The following is a 19,951-nucleotide window of genomic DNA, read 5'->3' as shown; positions in this document are numbered from 1 at the left end:
CGAGTGGACTACGTTGTTATCACCGTTCGCCGTAAACGACAAGAGATTCCGCGTGTTGGCTACACTGTTGGACGACGTCCTCGCGCGTCAAACGTGGCCAGCCTGTATTTAATTAACAATCATAATAATTTCACACTCATTTTGGTATGTTTTTCGGCGAGATCTCGTGAAACACACTATTTTTCATTATCAAATACATCAAACCATAATAACATTTAAGTCAATCTCTCCACGCGATTTTCTTCCAACGTTTGGACTATGAATTGTTAGTTCTTTGTTTTTTTTTACCGAGTTCGGCTGATGCTCAAACACTGCCCGAAAAGTATAAAAGAGAAGACGAATAACCTAGTGGACTAACATCGCCGGCAATCGCCATGATAACGGTAAGTGGCTAAACAAAAAAAAAACATGCTCGAAACTGTATTAATTAGACGTTAAGCGAGAAATTCGTGAAACTCAAAACCGCCGGTTTTGGTCGTACCAATTTCTCGGAGCTGAACCTTAAACATAATCGGGTACGGTTCTGACTTATCGTTACATTACATTGTTCGTAAGTGCTCCGTTGGTCGTTTACTATTTATGGTATCGATGTGAAAGCTAGTCGCCAGATTGATACTTCTGTACTTCTACTACTGTACATGGTAGTGTGACATAATAAATAACTTTTCATAGTAAGTTTCTCATTCTATTCAATCAGTACCACTGTCTATGTAGTAGGTCTACACCGGCAGGAGGGTGTATTATATAGTGTTAGTAGTCGGTGAAATTATTGATTTTTTCATGCTCGTAACATTGACCTTGACCCTTATTTTGTGATGCTGTTACTGGTCCTGGATGTTATCTGGAACAAATAAGTTATTTCTACAGGGTGCTCCACAAACTGATCAACATATTTGTCATTTGTATTATATCACCCAGTACAATATTTTTAATAACAAACATATCCTGTATAGTAAGAACACGTCTTTGATTTTACTTTAGTTTATTAATTTCATTATTCTGCTTATTTAATTTATAAATATAATATTACATTAACTCACGAGTGATATATTTCATGCTCAAAAAATTAGTTTTCAGTTTAGCCTTGAAAAAAAGTTTTCATTTTATTCTGTGCTTGCCTACATATTATATGTTTTAATAACTTAATAGTCATTGATTGATGTTAACTGTACATTTTAGATCTCAAGAAGTTGTTATTTACTATCAAATTTATTATATTATATCCTATAGTAATAAATGTATACTTTATTAATTTTTCAGAAAAAATGTGCTCTTTTTTAATTTTGGAAGGGCCTTAAATTAAAAATAAGTATGTATATCAAGCCGACTCCACACCTATGCACCTTTTTTTTCCATCAAATATATGAGCTGTGTTAAAAGGAAGCTGCATAGACGTGGACTCGGCTTCGTATACATATTTATATGAATTTGTAACTACAAAAAGGATACTAAAAATTTGTTTTTTATTTAAATATAATCGGCTAATACTTGAATATACACTATCCAAAATAATTTGTGGTTCTAGTGTATGGTCAGTGATCATACCAAACTTTTGGGCTTTACTCAATAAATGAATATGCCTTTTATTAATATTCTCTTGCTCGTGCAAAAATTCCTAGACCTAGAACCGCACCTGTTAATTTGTTAGGAAAAAAACAAAATCATAAATCATTTTTAAAAACATGGTTCATCTATTTTGGTTCGGCCAGAATAAGGCGAATATTTATGTAAGGTTGGATCTAATTTTGCATATTAAAAAAAAATATTTGGTAAAAAACATTTTACCCTGTTTGGTAAAATTTACATTTTAGACTTGTAAATTAAAAATCACTGAAATGTTTAATAAATTACCTACCTATTGTCTACAGTTATAAATTAAAAAATTATTACTATATTTAATAGCCTGAAATTCATTGTCTGTAATAATTTTTGCATTTTAAAACACTGTAACTTTATATTTGATAAATGTCTCCCCCTAAAAAAACGTTGCATCTTAAGATAACAGCTGTATATAATATGTAAATATTTGTTGTTATTGTTGATTTGTATTTTACATTATAATATAACCCTATTGCGTTTGAGTGTTGTATTAAGGTTATATGTTTCAAACGGCTTTGTACTTGCCATACGTTTTTCATGCGAGTTAACAAAAATTATTTCCTACACGTTTGTCCCAAGTATGACACTAAAAGTATATAAAATAGTGTAGATTAAATTTGGTGGAAAGTTAACAATAATATAACAAGAAATTACATTTATTTCAATTTTGAATACATAGTATTTAATTAATTTCACAGCTCACTAGTTTACACAGCACAAAATAATCATTTCAGTTTACAAAATACACACATTTGTCGACGTTTATTTATACAACATCATTCATATGACTGGATATATGAATTTATTATATACTTATAGCTGTTATTGTACTCATCATCAACATGCTGAAGTATATATTATGATCAATTGTGCTATAATACGTTTCTACCTTTTTACATTACTATATAGATTAATATTTACAAAAATACAATTGATTTAGAATATGCCGTAACAAGTTACACTATCGAATCGCTACGCCGTTTATAGTGACGGTAGCTCCGGAATGGTCTGATTTCGCCTTGGAAACTGGCGAAGGTTCATAATAACTTGTAGGTTCGTCGTAAGTGTAGTCTGTAACCGAATCGTAAATATGATTCTGTACATCACTGAGTGACGCATACGACATAACTGCGGTATTTTGTTCTTCTTTGCGCAAAGCTCCTTCTACGTTTTCTGTATTTTTAACCGGAGTCGGTTTTTTCCTGTATGCAAAAAAAAAACAAATTATTAGATGCATCATAAGAATAGTTTTTTTTTTTTTGTTATTATTATTAATTTTATCCCTTTGATCGAGATTTACTTACAATCTTAAATAAATTAAAGCAAGGAGAATGACTAGGAACAAAACTACGCCACCGCCGACGCTGACAGCCAGCCCCAACGTTCTACTGTCGCTAGTAATGGCGTTCACAGCTACAAAAGAAACAAAAACAAATTCATTGGTCGTGCTGCACATTTTTTTTAATTGCTGCTAAAAAATGATAGTGTCTAGTACACATACGTTGACAGTAAGGCTGCTCCCCCGACCATTGACCGTCGTCCAAGCATTTTCTTAAGTACGGTCCTACTCGTTGGAAATGCGGAACGCAGTGGTATTCTGCCGCACTGTTGTACGTCGTCGTGTCGTTCATTACTATAACTCGACCGTTTTCGATTGGTCCCGGATGTTGACAGTCGATCACTGGAAATTTAAATTTGCATCACAATATTTATCATCTATATCCGACGACGAATAATATGAAAATAATTGTTTACTTTGGCAAGTAGGAGATCGTCCGCTCCACGATCCTTTGGGGAGGCAATGCCTGGTGGTGTTGTCGGTGGTGAAATAACCTTTGGAACAAGCGTAATGAGCCGTACCGCCCACCGTTCTGGACAAGACTTTGATTGAAAAGTTGTTGCCGTTCCTGAGCTCCTCGCAATTGATTTCTACAAAAATCAAAATAAATTAACACGGTCGATTAGTCGACAATAAATCACTGTGTCGTTGTTTACCTTGGCACCTGGGAGTTTCCGAACTCCATGTACCGTTGTCGAGACACAGTCGTCTGCCGTGCCCGTCCAGTTCGTAGTGTTCATCGCAATCGTAAATGACGGCCGATCCGTAGTACGTGACGTTGGACACGAGATTGAATTTCCCATTGTCGATGCTCTGAGGGACCCCGCAATCCACGTCTAAGACAGAAATTAGAGGAAAAAAAATAACGACGATCATTATCATTATTAAACCGGTGGTTCAGCTCTTCCGAATTCACTTACAGATGCACTGCGGTGTAACGCCGGTCCATGCGCCGGTGTCGTCACAGTTGCTAATAGCTTCGCCGACCACCTTGTAACCTCTCTCGCAGCGATATTTGACTAGAGCGCCGATTTTGTACGTAGAAGACGAAACCGAATCCGACGACGTTCTGATCAACGTGCGACCGTATAGCCGATCGTTGTTGGTCACCGACAGTATACTGTGATCCGGTAGTATTGGCTCTGGACATCTAATTTCTGCGTTGGAAAACAAGAAGCCGTCGTATAGTGTCTTATATGTAAGTATTTTATTGCGATCAAACAATCCTCCAATGACGCTTAACCATAACCCGTCTTGTGTCCTATAAATATGGGTTTTGTTCATGGAACACGCGAACGAAGTGAAACTTAACAGCGGAGATCAATTGATAAGAGATTGGAATGATAGATTATAGAGTATAATTCTGCAATGCTTGATCAAAAACATAAACTCGGAAAATGTTTACGGAGATATAAAAATGGGTTAAAATGCCATTATTTTAATGATATTAGTGCACGAAAAATCATTTCAATTTGCTAAAAATATGACTGGACTATTTTTGATTTTGACTTAATCCTTTTATGTTGTAATTAATCCGTCCGGATCAAAAAGCTTAAAAGGCGTGATAGTGTCCTAGCCACCCTTTGGAGGTAGGTGAAAAAGAAAGGATCGGCCGATAAAAGATAATCAATGATAGATTCACTTATCTACTGTGACATAACGTCGAGCCCGTCGCGGGAACCCAGTACTTTATAAGAAGTTACACTTTTAAAAGCCGAGTTTTTTTCGTTATACATAAACCCTATTAAACCCACGTTTTTTATGCAAACCAAACCGCTTGCTGGGCTTAAACAAAAAACCCGCTGAGGTCGTCCATGAGTTAGATCTATGATTTTGACACAATAATAAAACACAAGAAAAAAGCCTTGTACCTTCGCATCTTGGAGCCGTTCCGCTCCATGCTTGGCTCTCCAAACAACGGCGAATGGCCGCCCCTGTCAATCTATAGTTGTTGTTGCAGCTGTACCTGACCTCGCTGTCGAGGTGAGTCGTTTCGTTGGAATAGTGTATTGTGCCGTAAACGGGAGGCGTGAGTTTACCGCAATCGATATCTGATCAACAAACGTGTACACGAGTTAATTACGACGCGCCAAGCACAAATGGGTAACTGGCGAGAGTCTTATTTTTTTTAATACGACCGTAGAAACCGTATGATATGATTTTTACTCACATTGACATTCCGGCGGCGATGAATTCCATTCTCCGTTGCTGTTGCATTGTAACACCGACGTACCGATTAGCTTGTGGCCGGCGTCGCAATGATATTCGATGCTCGAATGGATATTGAAGTCGTAGCCGACCACATAACCTCCAGCCGGCACCTCGGGCTCTTGACAAGTGATCACTGTTCATTAAAAAAAAAAAAACAACGGTTAAAGGTTAATTGATATTATTGTACTCGATGATCGATGGTCCAAGACGATAAAACGTCGCGTTTGGTATTACTTTACTTACGTTGGCACGAAGGCGGATCCGCGGACCATTTAGCTTCTTTGGTACACATCTGCCGGCGGCTAGTGTGTGGCTGAAGCCAATAGTCTTGCTCGCACGTGTACTCGACTATGCTACCGTGAGTGGTCGTGCCGTTGATCAAACTTACCTGACCGTTTTCGATTATTTGTGGCGGCCCACAGTCCACGAACCGACATACCAACGGTTTTCCTGACCACTCTCCGCCGAGTCCGCATTTGAGTTCCTTCGGAGAAGTTTCAAGTCAATAACGATGGTCTAAACAACAATTGTACCGTTACCCCTTTTGTACGTACTTGCTGTCCTCCCACAGCTACGAATCCTTGATGGCAAGAGTATGCGGCTATGGACCCGGACTTATGACCCGAGACGGTCACCGTAGCTCCCGACACTTCGGCCGGATCTCCGCACCAATCGACTGTACAAATAAAAATACAACGCTGATTATTTCGACAAAAAGCGAGGCCGACTCGGGAAATGTCGAGACCGAGAGCAACCGTTTCACCGACAAATGTATGCCGTAAAATATAGTCAAACATATCCGTCGATAATGCTATGAAATTGTCATACTTACACAAACATTGTGGGGTGCGTCCACTCCATTTCCCGTCTTCGGTGCAAACTCTTTTCGAGTCTCCGTTAGATAAACTGTAATTTTGATTACAAGAATACTTGGCCGACGCTTTGTATGTGGTTCGGCCGTCTTCCAGGATTATCGAACCGTTTTCGATACTGTTCAGCGGTCCGCAGTCGACGTCTGCAAAGGTCGTAGGAGGTTAAAAATTAAACAACGTTTCTTTAAAGTAAAATCCAATTGCTGCTAGTTTTTTTACATTTGCAACTCGGTGCCGTTCCCGTCCAGAAGCCGTTGGCTCCACACGTTCTTTTGGACGAGCCCTGTGTGTAATGACCTTCCGGACAAACATATTCGATGACCGACGACACCTTAAAATTGTAAGGACTCGCGATGGTGCTGTTGACTTTGATGTCGGGACTACCGCAAACTGTTGGCGCTGTTCATTAAAAAAAAAAAAAATTCCCCACTGTGTTATAACCATTAATCTTAACGGGTCGTTGTCGATCACACTTACTGTATTGACATATCCAATGCAAATAGTCCAAGTTGCAACCGACGTCGTTCCACAACCATTCCCGGCCCCCGTCGAGAACCACGCAATTCTGTTCGCCGTTGTAGTTGTTCGGTTGGTCTTTTCCCCAAGTCGGTTTGGTTATCACTTCACCTGATTATTTTCAAACGCAAAGACGTTAGTCAAGCTACATAGTCATCAAATCAATTGTAGGTCATCTTCCTAGCAATGCATTTCTCTGTATACTATGCTTTCTTCATTGGTTTGACTATGTCATTTTCAACCATATCGATCTGTTCTCACTTATTTGCTCTACTGGTGCAACTCCTATGTATTCTACATGTGCAACTCTTTTCCAACTCTTTCTAATCATCACTCATCCGTCTCATCATTGTCATTCCGTTTCACTGTCGCCTCTCTTATTACTATCCAATGCCAACCTGCTTCCATACATCATTGATCATTGCTGGCCTCTGCCCTTTCCCTATAAACTAGTGCACTCTTTCTCGACACCAACCTCTCATCCGACCGCACTTTATTCTAAACGGCGGTTTTCTATTTCTCACCGTGTTCTCCGTTCTCTCGAGGTGAGCGCCCGAATCCGGCACGCGTCCTCTCCCCCTCCCCCCCCCAGGTTTAGAGAAGCAAAAGTCAAATTATACTCACCGTTAACCCATTTCCAAGTGCGCGAAGTCAAGCCGGGCTCCTTTTGCACTCCGATCCAGATCAGCTGTGTCTTGAGCCGGGGTTTGCGCCTTTCCAATTCGGCCGCCAAAAACGTCGATGCCGAACCCCTGAAACCGTGAGCCAGGTCGCCACTCGAAGCCTGACACTTTTGCCGGGCGTCCGAAAACGAAGAACCTTTGTTCACGTTGAACTCGTAGCACTTGTTGTCGAACACGGCCACGTCGGTTTGCTGTGACGAACTTCCCGGAGCGCAACGGTCAACGGAAAATTCTAAAAAAAAACGCGGTCCGACCGAATTGTGAGTAAATAAGTGATCAAGCACAACCCTGAAATCCCGGCAAATGTTAGCATTGCAAGTATTGTGTGTTACCTTCGGCCGAGTAGACTTCGACCTCGCACAACGACAACGACCCTTCGACGCCGACCAACTGCAAGAATACATACTGACCGATTATTTGTCGTGCGCAACTGAGGATTTTGGTCGTTCCCTCTTCTGTAACGCGTTCATTAACGTGATATTAAATCTACTTGGAGGTCTTTTTCAACGATTATTGTCTGCCTTACCTATTGTTCCGGGAAACCACGAACACAATGGATTCCGTTGGAGTTCGGTACTACTGTTTCCCACTCTTATTTCTATGTCTTGCAAAGGTTGATGGCCTACGGATATCGATAAACTATTAATATAGATAAACAAATCATCGTTATTTATTCACAAAAAGAAAAAATCTGTGAAATCGTTGTTTATGTGATTTTTTTATGTTTTCAATTATTTGTGCAGAAAGAAAAAAGCGACATTTCACGCAACGGGTGTGGCCCGAAAAAAAATTGTTTAAGGTAATGGCGAAGGGGAAGCCTTGTCCTTCGGGTTATGTATTAAAAAAAAAAAAAAATACAAACGTTCAATGAAGGTATGAAAAAAATTGTGGGCGAACGCACAAGTGGTTTTTGTTTCATGTTAGTTAAAACTAGTTTATGTGTCGAGAAAAACCTACTCGGATTTATGTTTTATTTGTTCTTGCGATAACGTCACGTTTTAGTAACGTTCGTTCGTCGTATAATAATAACCGTCCGACTGCAAATAGATAAGATCAAAAGTTTGGACTTAATGATAATATTATAACCATTGTTTCACTAGACCAAATCTTTGATACGTTTTGTCATAGGCCAACCTTGTTTTTTTTTCTCTCAACTATTTACAAGAGACATATTTTCATTATTGCGCTATTTTTCGTAATATACACATAGTTTCTACGCAACCGTCTGAGAAAATGGTTTATTTCTTTATTTTTACCATCTATAAACTTATGTGCACTCCATTCGGATTGGTTCTAGTTCTACTTTGTATGTGTATTTTCTAAGTTAAGATAAGTTATGCTATTTGAAACGATGCTATTTGTTGGCTTGGTAACGTTTTCAACCATTGAAATTTACTCGACTCAAATTATTAAGCATGTTTTTTTTTGTGTGTGTTTCAGACTGAGGTTTCAAAAACTGCTATCAGCGCCGCGGCCGCCGGCATAGCCGGACTTTGCTTCGTCGGCTACTGCATTTACTTCGACCGGAAACGCCGCAGCGACCCGAACTTCAAGTCCAACTTGCGCAAGAAGAGACTGATGGCCCGCGAACAAGAACAGGCGGCCCGCGCGGCCAAGTCGGCGTTCCCGGACTTCACGGACCAACAGGCCGTGCAGCGGTTCTTCTTGCAGGAAGTCCAGATGGGCGAGTCGTACTTGGAGCAAGGGGACGTCGAGCGTGGCGTGGAACACTTGGCCAACGCCGTGGTCGTCTGCGGGCAGCCCACCGAACTGTTGAACGTGCTGCAGAGAACGTTGCCCGAGCGCGTCTTCCAGTTGCTCGTCAAGAGGCTGCCGGAGTTGGGCAAAAATCTCATGAGGAGGCCACAACAGGGACCGGTCATCAGGGAGCTGGAGGTTTCCGACGTGGAATGATCAGAGAGCAAAACGACAGCACTGCCTTATAATAATTGTTTTGTTTGTTTTTTTTTTTTTTGTAAAAAAGAAAATAATCTTAGAGAGACACTATCAGGTTTTTTTAGAGTATTAAGTTTAGTTAAAACAAGCGTTAATTGTTATCCAGACGGAAAAAAAAGAAATCGCACGCAGAGAAAAAAAAAATATGCAACATTAACAATATATTATATGTAATGTATTTTATGGTGTTAGCTTGATTGTTGTTTTTTTTAACTAACGAGTTTGATTTCTTAATAAAAAAAAAAAAGTATTTGATGAAACATTTTTAAACGTATGCGACTAGATATTATATTATGTCGATAGCTGTTCGTCGGTAAAAATATTATTATAGCAGTGCACGTAACGTCTTGTCGTTTATACATTTTACCTAACTGCTTAGTAGCTGATGATATTGTGTAGTCTTTGAAAGAAAGAAAAAAGTAGCTAGTAGAATAATATTGATTGACTCGGATGATGTTTATTTTTATTCATAGATTCAATCGTCCGGGGACTGTATTGTGTGTTTTGTTCTCGTCAAAGCAATAATAGTATTAATATAATACAAATATATTATACATATTTTTTTTTTTGTAATTAAATTGGAAAATATATTTGAAATTCATTACGAACTTTTTGTTGTTAACTGGAATTTTTGAAGAGCTCATAACACCATTTTACGAGGTACCATAACTCTTATACGTATGTATAAGAGTCAAATAATTAGACTCTAGATATACTCTAAAATTTACTCTTAAACTATCAACACGGTCGTTTAAAAAAAACATTTTTTTTTTTTACTCTCCCTGCCCGCCCTCCAATCGATATAGTAGTCTATTCAAATAAATACCTAAATTTTCAGATCCCTATCTCAATCCTAAGTACTTGATGATTTTCTCTTGCATATTTTGATAAAAATGGGAAATTTTAATATTTCATTAAAAAATTAATTTCACGTTAAACAATTTTTTCAAATAAAAAAAATGTCGATTACCTTTCAAGTTGGAATTTTTTGTAATAAAACCAATTTTAATTTCCCATGTTAATCATAATATGCAAACGCAAAAAATCATAAAAAACCGAGCTAGCGATATGAAAGTTTAGCGATTTCCTTTTTTGAATGTGCTATTACTGTCGATTAAAAGCTGTGGGTTAGCTGTGGGAAAAATGAATAAAAAACAACAGTCTGTTATGTATATTTACCGCAGCATCCCCGGGTTGTGATGGACACGGCTTTGATGGGGTACGGCTGTAGCAAGTCGACCGACCACCACGGTGAAGGTTCTTTGAGGGTTTCCGTGCACCTTCGGCCGTCGTGCACCGTCGTTGGATCGCCGTCGTTTGCGTTGCCCGAATTACCGCCCCTGGCCGTGGTCGACTGGTTGGTGGGCTTGTGCACGGCCACGTTAGTTCCTGTCGAGATAGTAGAAATAAATTTCAACTGTCCGTCTACTTGCCCCGAGTTGCCTGCTCCTTTTGGGGGGCGTCGGTAGAAGAGTAGTTGGCTTGGTATTATTAAAAAAAAAAAAACACTGCGAGCATTTGGTCGAACCATGTAAAGGTTGGACGTTTGTAACCATAAGGTAAAATATCTTTGATAGGGGGTGCATAACTAAAAGCCTTTCGAATTCTTCCCCTTTTTACCTACTAATAATATTACCTCTAATAAGAACCGAATTTATTCGAAAGGGCAACCGTTACATAAAAAAAATGTTTAATTTTTACCATCACAGCTGTGAGTCGTAAAAGTATTTACCACTTTAAATTTCAACACCGATTTTCTTAAAAACTACAAAGCTACCTAATTCAGAGTGCGTAATATTTCCGGGGCTTTCATATTTCCTTTTTGTTTAGTCCAATTTACATAGCTGTTCCTTCCTGTATCTGTTCACCGTACATAGTTATTTTCTTCCCATAAACAGGACATTAGCTTCGTTTAATAATATTAATAAAAGTAATACAGACTATGGTTCCTATTTGATACAAATAGGTGTGTTTATTTTAAGTGAGGCCGTTTCTCAATTTGGGAAACCTATAGGCACATGTCTAATGGGTAATATGATCCTGTCATAGAGTTCCCTCCTTGAAAATGTTTTGCCAAACTCACCGCAAAATGGTAATTCGCCGGTCCAAGCGCCGTTGGTTGAACAGGTTATCGATTCTGAACTGTACATGCGGAACAAGAAAACGTCGTTGAGATATCAAGACGAATAAGGTAGGTAGGTATTAATATTATTAATAAAAAAAAATTCAATAAAATTACCCGAAAAGTTTGTATCCGTCGTCGCAGACGTAAGTGGCTTTCGAACCTTCTCTGACCAGTTTGGCGTTGACCGGCACGGGCGGATGACCGCAATCGTTATCTCCTGCAAACCAAAACAAAAAAACGCAGATATGTAAATATTTTTCGTTAAGATGTGTCTTACGACGACACTCGAATCGCTAATTCGCGTTATGCGGTTGTATTTTTTTTTTTTTTTAATATTCTAAACACGAGGAAGGTGCCCACGATTGTCCGTGCTACCCACGGTACAAATGTTAATAGGGTTATTATTCTGAACGGATCCAGTTGTGCGTTTGTAACTGGTCAAAATACACTATTGGCGTTCACATACACGTACACTAATTGGGTTTAATAATTTGGGGAAGGACAGGGTTAGCTTGCCAGGACCTTGTTAACATTAGGCAATTATTTTCACGTGACTATGTCATCAAGATCAAAATGGGTCCCGTTAAAACACTGTACTTTATGGTGCATTTATCGATGAAATTTACTCATTCCCCATTAAGTGGAAACATTTGAAACGTTCAGATAAGATTAAGAGTGGGTGGGTGCGATAAAACATATTCATATGTTTCATACGTTGTTCCTCGAAGAAGATGAAATTGGACTTGAACTTACACGTGTTTCATCATTGATTATAACTATTGCAAATGATTTCAAACCCTCGTAAGTTATACATATTCCGATTACAGCAAATAACTTTGATTAGGTACTGTTGAAAAATAACTGTAACGAACCAAATATTGAAATCGACAACTAAAATGTAGAATTTTACATATTCCACAATCGTTTCGATTATTATACTTTATCTACAACGTACATAATATCTAAAATAATAATTGTATCGTTGTATGAGATATAATTAGGCATATCTGTGTCCTGTGACAGCTGGATTAAGTACTTAGGTGTGTAGATATTGCTTTAGTACAATTTAAACATTAAAACATCGCAGGCATATAATTGGGCGATTGTTGCGACAAGACAGCCGGTGTACGGTATTGTATCTTTTCAAGGTTTCGCTCGCTGGAAATACTTTCAACTATTATTATTATGTAGATGTAAACATTATAATCATAACGACCGTAAAATAATGTTTATTAACCTACAAAAAAGCCGATTAAAACGATTGTATTGCAATGACAAAATATAATATACAACATAAGATAAATACACAAATACCTAAGTATCGGAATTCGAAAACCGCGGTGGGTTGTAGTGATTATATTTGTTTAAAATGTAGGTATAGGCTTATATTTTATACCAAAAAATAATTCTTAATATTATATTTTGTTGATCGTGCCTATTTATAAGCAACATAACGCGACGTCAGTTTAAAAAATAACACAAATGTGTATTTAGTTTTCTTGAATGAGAGATAATCAACATATTTAGGTTTACTGTAAAAAAAAAAAAGTACTTATATATGCCCCCCCTCCCCCGACCATAACACTAATATCCTAACTTCTTCTCCGTCTTATCCTTTACAAATAAGCCATATAAATAATCTGTACATACATAGTGATTTATTAAAGATAAATTACTGTTTTTTTCTTCTTAAAATAATCGTAGTTCTGTGGTTTCTACTTTTTACTAAAAAACATATACATACATACATAAATGCATATATTAGCCGATGGTAAAAGTAGTGTGTGTGTTTGTGTGTGACTCGTTATGAAGCACAATACGAGTAAAAGTATAATTGAACAAAACACACGTTTCAAGTTATTGATCCGTACTGGCGTAGATTTTTTTTAATGTGTAAATAAAAAACCAATATTACATCTTAGTATATAGGTACAATTTAAATAATGGAGGTTTTTTGGGGGGAAAAAAAATGAAAGTGACTTTTCATATGCTTGCTGGGTTCTAATTTTTACAAAAAAAAAAAAAATAGATATTCTAATAAAGTAGGTATTTTTATAAGGTAACCAATCAGAAATGTCACCTGTATTCGTGTCGGATGGTTTCTCTCTGCTGTTTTGTGGTCAATTCCTATTACCACAATGTCGGTCGATCGACAGTGACATATTATTAATATTATTATTATATTTTACACTCACAATGTAAGTACAATGGCCCGTGTGACCGATTTGGGTCACAAGCCAGTGGTCACGGACCGCGTATAAGTCAATGGGTTAGAATTTTTCGATTTTTTTTTTCTACAATAATTTCACTATCGGAATTTTATATAATATTGTTTATTATAACGTGGAAAAAAAAGAAAATCCATTATATCCGTGTTATTATTTTTTTAATAGGCGTTAAAAAAGTATATAATCTTAGTCGCCGTTCTTGTTGTTATTTTAATAGTAATTGACAGGAACCAACAAAAAAAAAAAACAAAAAACTACTTGTACAGTGCAAAAAAAAAAAAGTGGTCACTTCTCGAAGGACTTTGGTCTGGAACAGTACCTTATTAATCATATATATATAATATAAGAAAACCGGTTATCGCCAGTGTTGGAAAATAATATTATAATCGTTCGAGTGAAAAATGTGTTCCAATGACTTTTTAACGTATAGTTTATTAGAACTCATTATCATTCTTCTTGAAACACTATACATTTAAGTGAGGTAAACGTTGAAAGTAATAATTCAATAATATTTACCACGGGACAAATAAATAGGTCAAAAAAACCGTTCATAAAATATTATTAAAATTACTTAATGGTCAATTTGTTGGCCAACATGGGTTCATCCAAATAATTAAACGTAAATTAATTTCACCAGATTTTTCTTCAACATTCTCAGACTTTCTTCAACCCGAAAATACATGATATATATTAAATACTATTGCAATAAAACGGGTTTTTGTACACAGCGAATAGGTTATTAAGATATGGAAAAAAAAATTCCCAAGACAGTATTCTACTCTAGTTTTGTTTTGATTAAGCTTTAAAAACGAGATTTTTTTTGCTAGAGAAATTATACTTTTTGCAAACAACATTTTATGTTAATTATTTATCATATTTATCGTGGTGTGCGTTAACACAGACTTAATCAGTTGAAACTATCTAAATTATAACTCCGACAACTATAATTAGTATTATATTTTCTTATCATAATAATATTTATAAGTCTATCAGAATCTTTATATTCGGAGCTTCGGATTAAGTAACTTTATTATTATTACTATTAAAAGTTATAGTATTTTAAAAAATCTAAAACAAACTTACAAGTTGTTTTTGGTTAATGGTACCAAAGAAAATATACGAGGTAAAACTATTGTCTGTTATTTCTGTAATTTATATAATTTTCACTTAAACAATTTTTATCTAATATAGTATGAATTGTTTTTTTTTTTGTAACTTTATATAAGTAAATCAGTAAAACCTGTCTATATAAATAATTTATTCAAATCCAAAGCTAGTAATTTATTTAATAAACAAGAATTTTAATACAAATTCAGATGTATATTAAAAATAAAATAAAACAATTCAAATAAAAAATATAGTTTTTAACAACTAGTTAATTGTTTGAATATATTTGTAATAACTTGCATGTACTCATAATAAGTCTTAATATTATTTAATAAAGGCTACTTAAAAAAATGTAAATTTTATTGTATTTGAACCAATTTTAAATATAAGTTCGGATAACAAAATAAATTAAATTAATTGTTTATTAAACTAATGAGTTTCACACGTTGTTTTTGTTTTTCGTTTAGCCGATTAAACCGGCATGAGTTTTTTTCTACTATTTTACTTCTGCTTTTATTTACTTACAACAATAGACCGTTCTAGACTGTTTTTATATTATCTCAATTATTGAGTTAATTGATATTTTGCGCACTACCAATAAAACTTACGTTCACCTGCGGTTCGTTTTCGTCCAAGGTTAAATTATTACTTCGTCCGTTTTTGCCTTGTCTTAATTTAAAAATAAATCCTTTCGACCGGTATATATTATATTGTATTCTTTATAAGGCATCATAGTATTTTTATATAATATATATATATATATATATAGATCTAAAGATCTATAAACGATAAATAGTTGTAACATAAAAAAAATAGATACTGACGCTGTTTTGTGTTGTATTTTATTGTAATCCGATTAATACATCTATATATAATGTCACATATATATATTTATCGACATTAAATATAATATCTTTATTAAGCGTCTAAAAAAAAAAATAAAACGACGATACAGTTTCTTTTCGAGTATAATATAATATAATGGCGTCAAAAGGACAATGTACTTTGATAAACAAAAAAAAAAAAATATATATCGAGAAAGCAAAGTCAAACTGGACATTGGATTTGGATCGCCTAGGACACACTTATTACATTATTGTGTTGGTCGTGACCCCGTTTCGCTAAAAACCACCATAGGAAATAATACAATATGGTCTTTTTTAATCCATGCACACATTGTTGGTGTACAAACGTATAACAACCCAGCCGAAGGACGCTCGAAAACAAAATAAGTCTGGTATTAAAATATAGCCGTTATGATAAAGTAATATAATACACAGGGCGATTCATTAAGGATAAGACAGTAATTTTTTTCTTGAAATAATTGTTTATGTTATTTTACAACACGAAACAAAATTCAAATTGTTATCATATCAACTTTTGCCTTAAACGGTAACGTATATATTCAATTGGTTTTTTTTAATTAGGTGATTTGCGGAAAATTTTGTTTGGTCGATAACCAGTTTTGGATAATTACTTTTAAAATTACCAACGTTTTTGTTTCAAAGTAATTATCTAAAACTGATTATCGACAGGCAAAATTTCCAGCGAATTATTCTAAATTCGAAAAGTGAATATACTTCAAAAGAATATTATACGGGGGACTATGGCAAACCATGTCAGTTTATAGCATGCACACTAAAAAACACTCGGACGTGACGTATTCATTGATTTCATACTATATTGATTTCCAATATCAATTTTCAATATCTACGTAAGATAATCTTGTATCTGATGTTGGTACCAACACCACATGGTCTGATCTTGGTTATGTCTTGTTGTCACACTATTATGATGGATTTGTGCCACGAAAACTTATTCCAAGTGTAAACGTCGAAGATATTCGCATGGTATTGAGCTATTCCGATTATCAGAGACTTGAAATAATTTAAATTTCCTTTACACCAGGACTGCGTTTATGGCCGTCGGAATTTCTGAGAATGGATTTAAATGTTTCAAGCGACGCGTGCAAATCTATTTGCTATGTTTAATGTTTCTCACGAGTATTTCTTCGGTTCATCCGGTTTGAGCGTTTATTTTTCTCCAGCCGACCTGTAATTTTTGTACAAATATATTTTACCGGTGATCAAAAATGAAATATGCATTTTCACAGACCACGGTATTTTTAGATAGCCGAATGCGACCAAAAGGTGCAGCTGTACGTGGAAACAAGACTGACGTTGCATGACCGTTTCCTGCGCTCGCCATTTTCAATAAAACAAATTCGACGAATTATTGTTACTTAACCGCGTCCGCTTGCAATTGTTTCTTTTTTTCTAATGGGCTCCTTTGCTGTTTTTCACCATTCGAATACCGTTTAACTACGGTTAAGTAATAAAATGTTAAAAATATTGAAAAATACCCAAGTTTTTCCTAGATCATAGCCTACAGCGTTTATTGTTTTTTTATACGGGTAAAATGTAAGCTGATTAATAAATGATTTTAACAAATGCGCAGTGACGGTAAACTTTCAACAACAAATAAAGATGATCTAATTTAGTTGGGACTTGAATAAACTCGCGTTGGGTGACCTTTTGGAATGGAAATCGTATGATTATATTCTAGGCTCACCATTATAGTACTGTCACCGTCGCTGTTAGACCATTATAAAAAAAAATTTTTTTTTTTGACAAATGCTAAGTGCACGTAACGGTTTTGAGGTTTTAGAAAACAAATGACGGGTTTAAAAATTAAGTAGCTTTTCTCTACTGCGCACCGCAAGACATGTGATATCAATCCTTTTGGTCGGGCGAAACCGAGAGGAAGTTGTTTCTATATTATATATATATATATCTAATATATATATATATGTAAGCAACTCGGCTGTATGCAACTAATAAGGTTTTTGGTGCACTTAACCGTAACGCGTTTGCGTGCGAGCTGGCAACATTGTGACCGTGTCATACACACCGGATTGTAAAATAATATCATGTCGATTGCATACCCACATAATGAAAATTATTTTATTTCTATGCAAACGTCCGGTTGAAGTTACTGTTTGGACTTTTTTTCTCAAACCCTCAAAGAGATAAACGCTTATCTCAAACAAGGACAATTACAGCACATCGACAATACCATCGATTAAATACACTGTATACTTAATCAATGACAATACGATTATTTGAGGGACAGGTATTGTCCGGTGAAATCCACTTTAGGTATTCTCTCGTTAGTCTAAATGATGACCAACTATCTGTTAGTTCGTTCGTTTCGTTGGGGTAGTCTCACTTAGCATGTCCAAACTATGTGTATTGTGTCAATCTATTCTTTTTCGGCTGTGACATGTTGGAATAAATGCCCTACACGATACAACGGTACTGGTGTTGTGTCCGATGGTTTTTCATTGAGGAAAAACCTCAAAACTATTAGCACAATAATTATTAACTATTTACAAAAAAAGTTCTTATTTATATTTTTAGTTTTTACTATTTACAGGCGTTTTGTCCCAAACAGTTTTATTACTTTCAGTTGTAATGTTTCCCCAAAGGCCTCTCTGACCTAATCTCCCTGTAAAATGTACTGCGTCTCCACTAACTGCGGTGCCTTTTATTATTTATTTAATTAACGATATTCGTAGTAGTGTAATACGTTTGAATGTAACGAATAAAAACATATTATTGTAGTAAAACCGCGTTGACTTTCGCCCGAATAAAACCAGCATGACCATCGCTAGCATAATATTATAATAATATACCGTCTATAATAGCGCCTATAATACTCGTGGGAATCGGCTTTGTCGATTTCCGGTTTGCCAGCAAAATATTTTGCTGAAAACGGCCATTCACGACTTAGTTAAAAAAAAAATGTATATATTTAAATTTCTTCAAAAATAATATACCTATACCTACATGGTGTGCATCGTGATATTATTTTGTACTCGGTCGGATCTTCACGCGGTACACCCTGTGTATATTAAATAGAAATCGGTTTAAACAAAGTTTTTCGTTTTAGCGTTTGACCACATGCCATTTTGTACTATCATAGTATTATCGTGCAGACGTTAATATAATAACTGGCGATCAAACGATGTACGAAAAACCCCTTCGAGGCCTGAAAACCGGTTAGCTCGTTAATTACTTGATGTCTGCACACTGTGTGCACTCTACTACAACGCAGACACGTAATGCTTCACTGTTTTAAAACGTCCACTTGGCCGGTGTCATCTCCGTCGAGTGCAAAAGACTGATATTGTATTTATGATATTCCCTGTTGTGTTGTTTGGATGTTGCCAATGTGTGTCAAAAGGTATCTAACGGACGGACGATAATAATTGTTAATGTAATATGCAATTATTGTTTTACTCACGAGTCGTGGATAGGGCCAGAACTCTATTATATTTCAGTACATTTGATTGCATATCATGGTAATGCACATAATTGAGGGATCCGCTATAATTATTAACTGGAAAGACCGTCTATAAGACAATTATAATAATAATGATATTCAGCGGTTTTGGCCGTGTCCCGGTGCTCTTGCTAGCATATTATTATGATTACTATATTAGCCATTAGGTAACCGAGTTTCATTTGCTGCATTACCCATTCTAATATAGATGTATCTAAATTACTGCAGAATCCACGAATCTATTTAAATTTGTATTTTTCTATACCATAAATTAACCGATGAGAATCAATCAAGATTATATCTTAAAAAAAAAAAAAAAAATGCCAATATGAAAGTTATAATATTTACAATACGTTCACGAATACATAGTTTTATTTTTTCATTATGATCGTGGTTGTTAAAAATCTAGAAAAAAACATAAGCGCACAAAAAAAGTAACTTTTAATTGCCAAATTTACATTCAATATTTTAACTTTCCAGATTATTTCATTGACATTGCATACATTTAGAAAGTTTAACACATTCAAAGTGAAAATTTAATTTAATTACATACACAGTAGTTCAACATCAAGCGATAGTTATTCGTTAATTATATTATTATACAAACATTTCCTTTTAAATAGTAGGTAATTTATAATATGATTTTCTTAAACTAAAAAAACCACTGAAAGAAACTTACACGATATTTATTTGGTGTTCAGCGAAAAAAAAACTAGACTGGACACAGTGAATTTTTGGCCATGGTTACAATTATTAAAGACATGGACATGTATGGAGTGAATAAAGATTCTAAATTATAAAATTTGGCTGTCTGATAAGGCCATGAAAAAGGTTACAATGTCGAGATGAATTTCAATGAAAATTTAATTAACTAGCTGATTAGACAAACCCGAATATTAGGGTTAACAAACAAATAAACAAATTTTATTGAACGATTTTCAAATATCTTACAAAACGGCAACGACAAAAAC

The 19,951-nt window shown here is 35.5% G+C and overlaps 2 protein-coding genes across 2 annotated transcripts in view; one reads left to right on the top strand and one right to left on the bottom strand.

Moving 5' to 3' along the window:
* The first annotated feature begins 111 nt into the window (after positions 1-111).
* On the top strand, positions 112-9,216 carry LOC126834728 (mitochondrial import receptor subunit TOM20 homolog). Its single transcript, XM_050566861.1, has 2 exons — positions 112-383; positions 8,661-9,216. Exons 1-2 carry the CDS (start codon positions 375-377, stop codon positions 9,132-9,134), a joined length of 483 nt encoding a protein of 160 aa, XP_050422818.1. The 5' UTR covers positions 112-374; the 3' UTR covers positions 9,135-9,216.
* The window catches only part of LOC126834722 (sushi, von Willebrand factor type A, EGF and pentraxin domain-containing protein 1), a 48,392-nt gene continuing 30,705 nt past the window's right edge, over positions 2,265-19,951 (bottom strand). Inside the window, exons 2-20 of the mRNA XM_050566848.1 lie at positions 11,416-11,518; positions 11,260-11,318; positions 10,356-10,565; positions 7,747-7,842; positions 7,553-7,675; positions 7,162-7,452; positions 6,499-6,648; positions 6,241-6,420; positions 5,982-6,164; positions 5,704-5,825; positions 5,393-5,633; positions 5,109-5,282; positions 4,810-4,989; positions 3,859-4,095; positions 3,595-3,774; positions 3,355-3,528; positions 3,101-3,280; positions 2,904-3,012; positions 2,265-2,801 (exon numbers count right to left, since the gene is read on the bottom strand). Of these exons, the coding sequence (XP_050422805.1) occupies positions 2,561-2,801; positions 2,904-3,012; positions 3,101-3,280; positions 3,355-3,528; positions 3,595-3,774; positions 3,859-4,095; positions 4,810-4,989; positions 5,109-5,282; positions 5,393-5,633; positions 5,704-5,825; positions 5,982-6,164; positions 6,241-6,420; positions 6,499-6,648; positions 7,162-7,452; positions 7,553-7,675; positions 7,747-7,842; positions 10,356-10,565; positions 11,260-11,318; positions 11,416-11,518 (3,233 nt within the window). The 3' untranslated portion in view covers positions 2,265-2,560. The remainder of the gene's footprint in view (positions 2,802-2,903; positions 3,013-3,100; positions 3,281-3,354; positions 3,529-3,594; positions 3,775-3,858; positions 4,096-4,809; positions 4,990-5,108; positions 5,283-5,392; positions 5,634-5,703; positions 5,826-5,981; positions 6,165-6,240; positions 6,421-6,498; positions 6,649-7,161; positions 7,453-7,552; positions 7,676-7,746; positions 7,843-10,355; positions 10,566-11,259; positions 11,319-11,415; positions 11,519-19,951) is intronic.

This window comes from Adelges cooleyi, unplaced genomic scaffold (genome assembly GCF_023614345.1).
Source record: "Adelges cooleyi isolate 19-005CV unplaced genomic scaffold, UGA_ACOO_1.1 ACOO_flye_CR_arks_rails_tigmint_CR_PRNA_21, whole genome shotgun sequence".
In the NCBI taxonomy this organism is placed as follows: Eukaryota; Metazoa; Arthropoda; class Insecta; order Hemiptera; family Adelgidae; genus Adelges; species Adelges cooleyi.
Note: the sequence above shows the minus strand (reverse complement) of the source record. Positions and strands in the feature narration are given on the sequence as shown.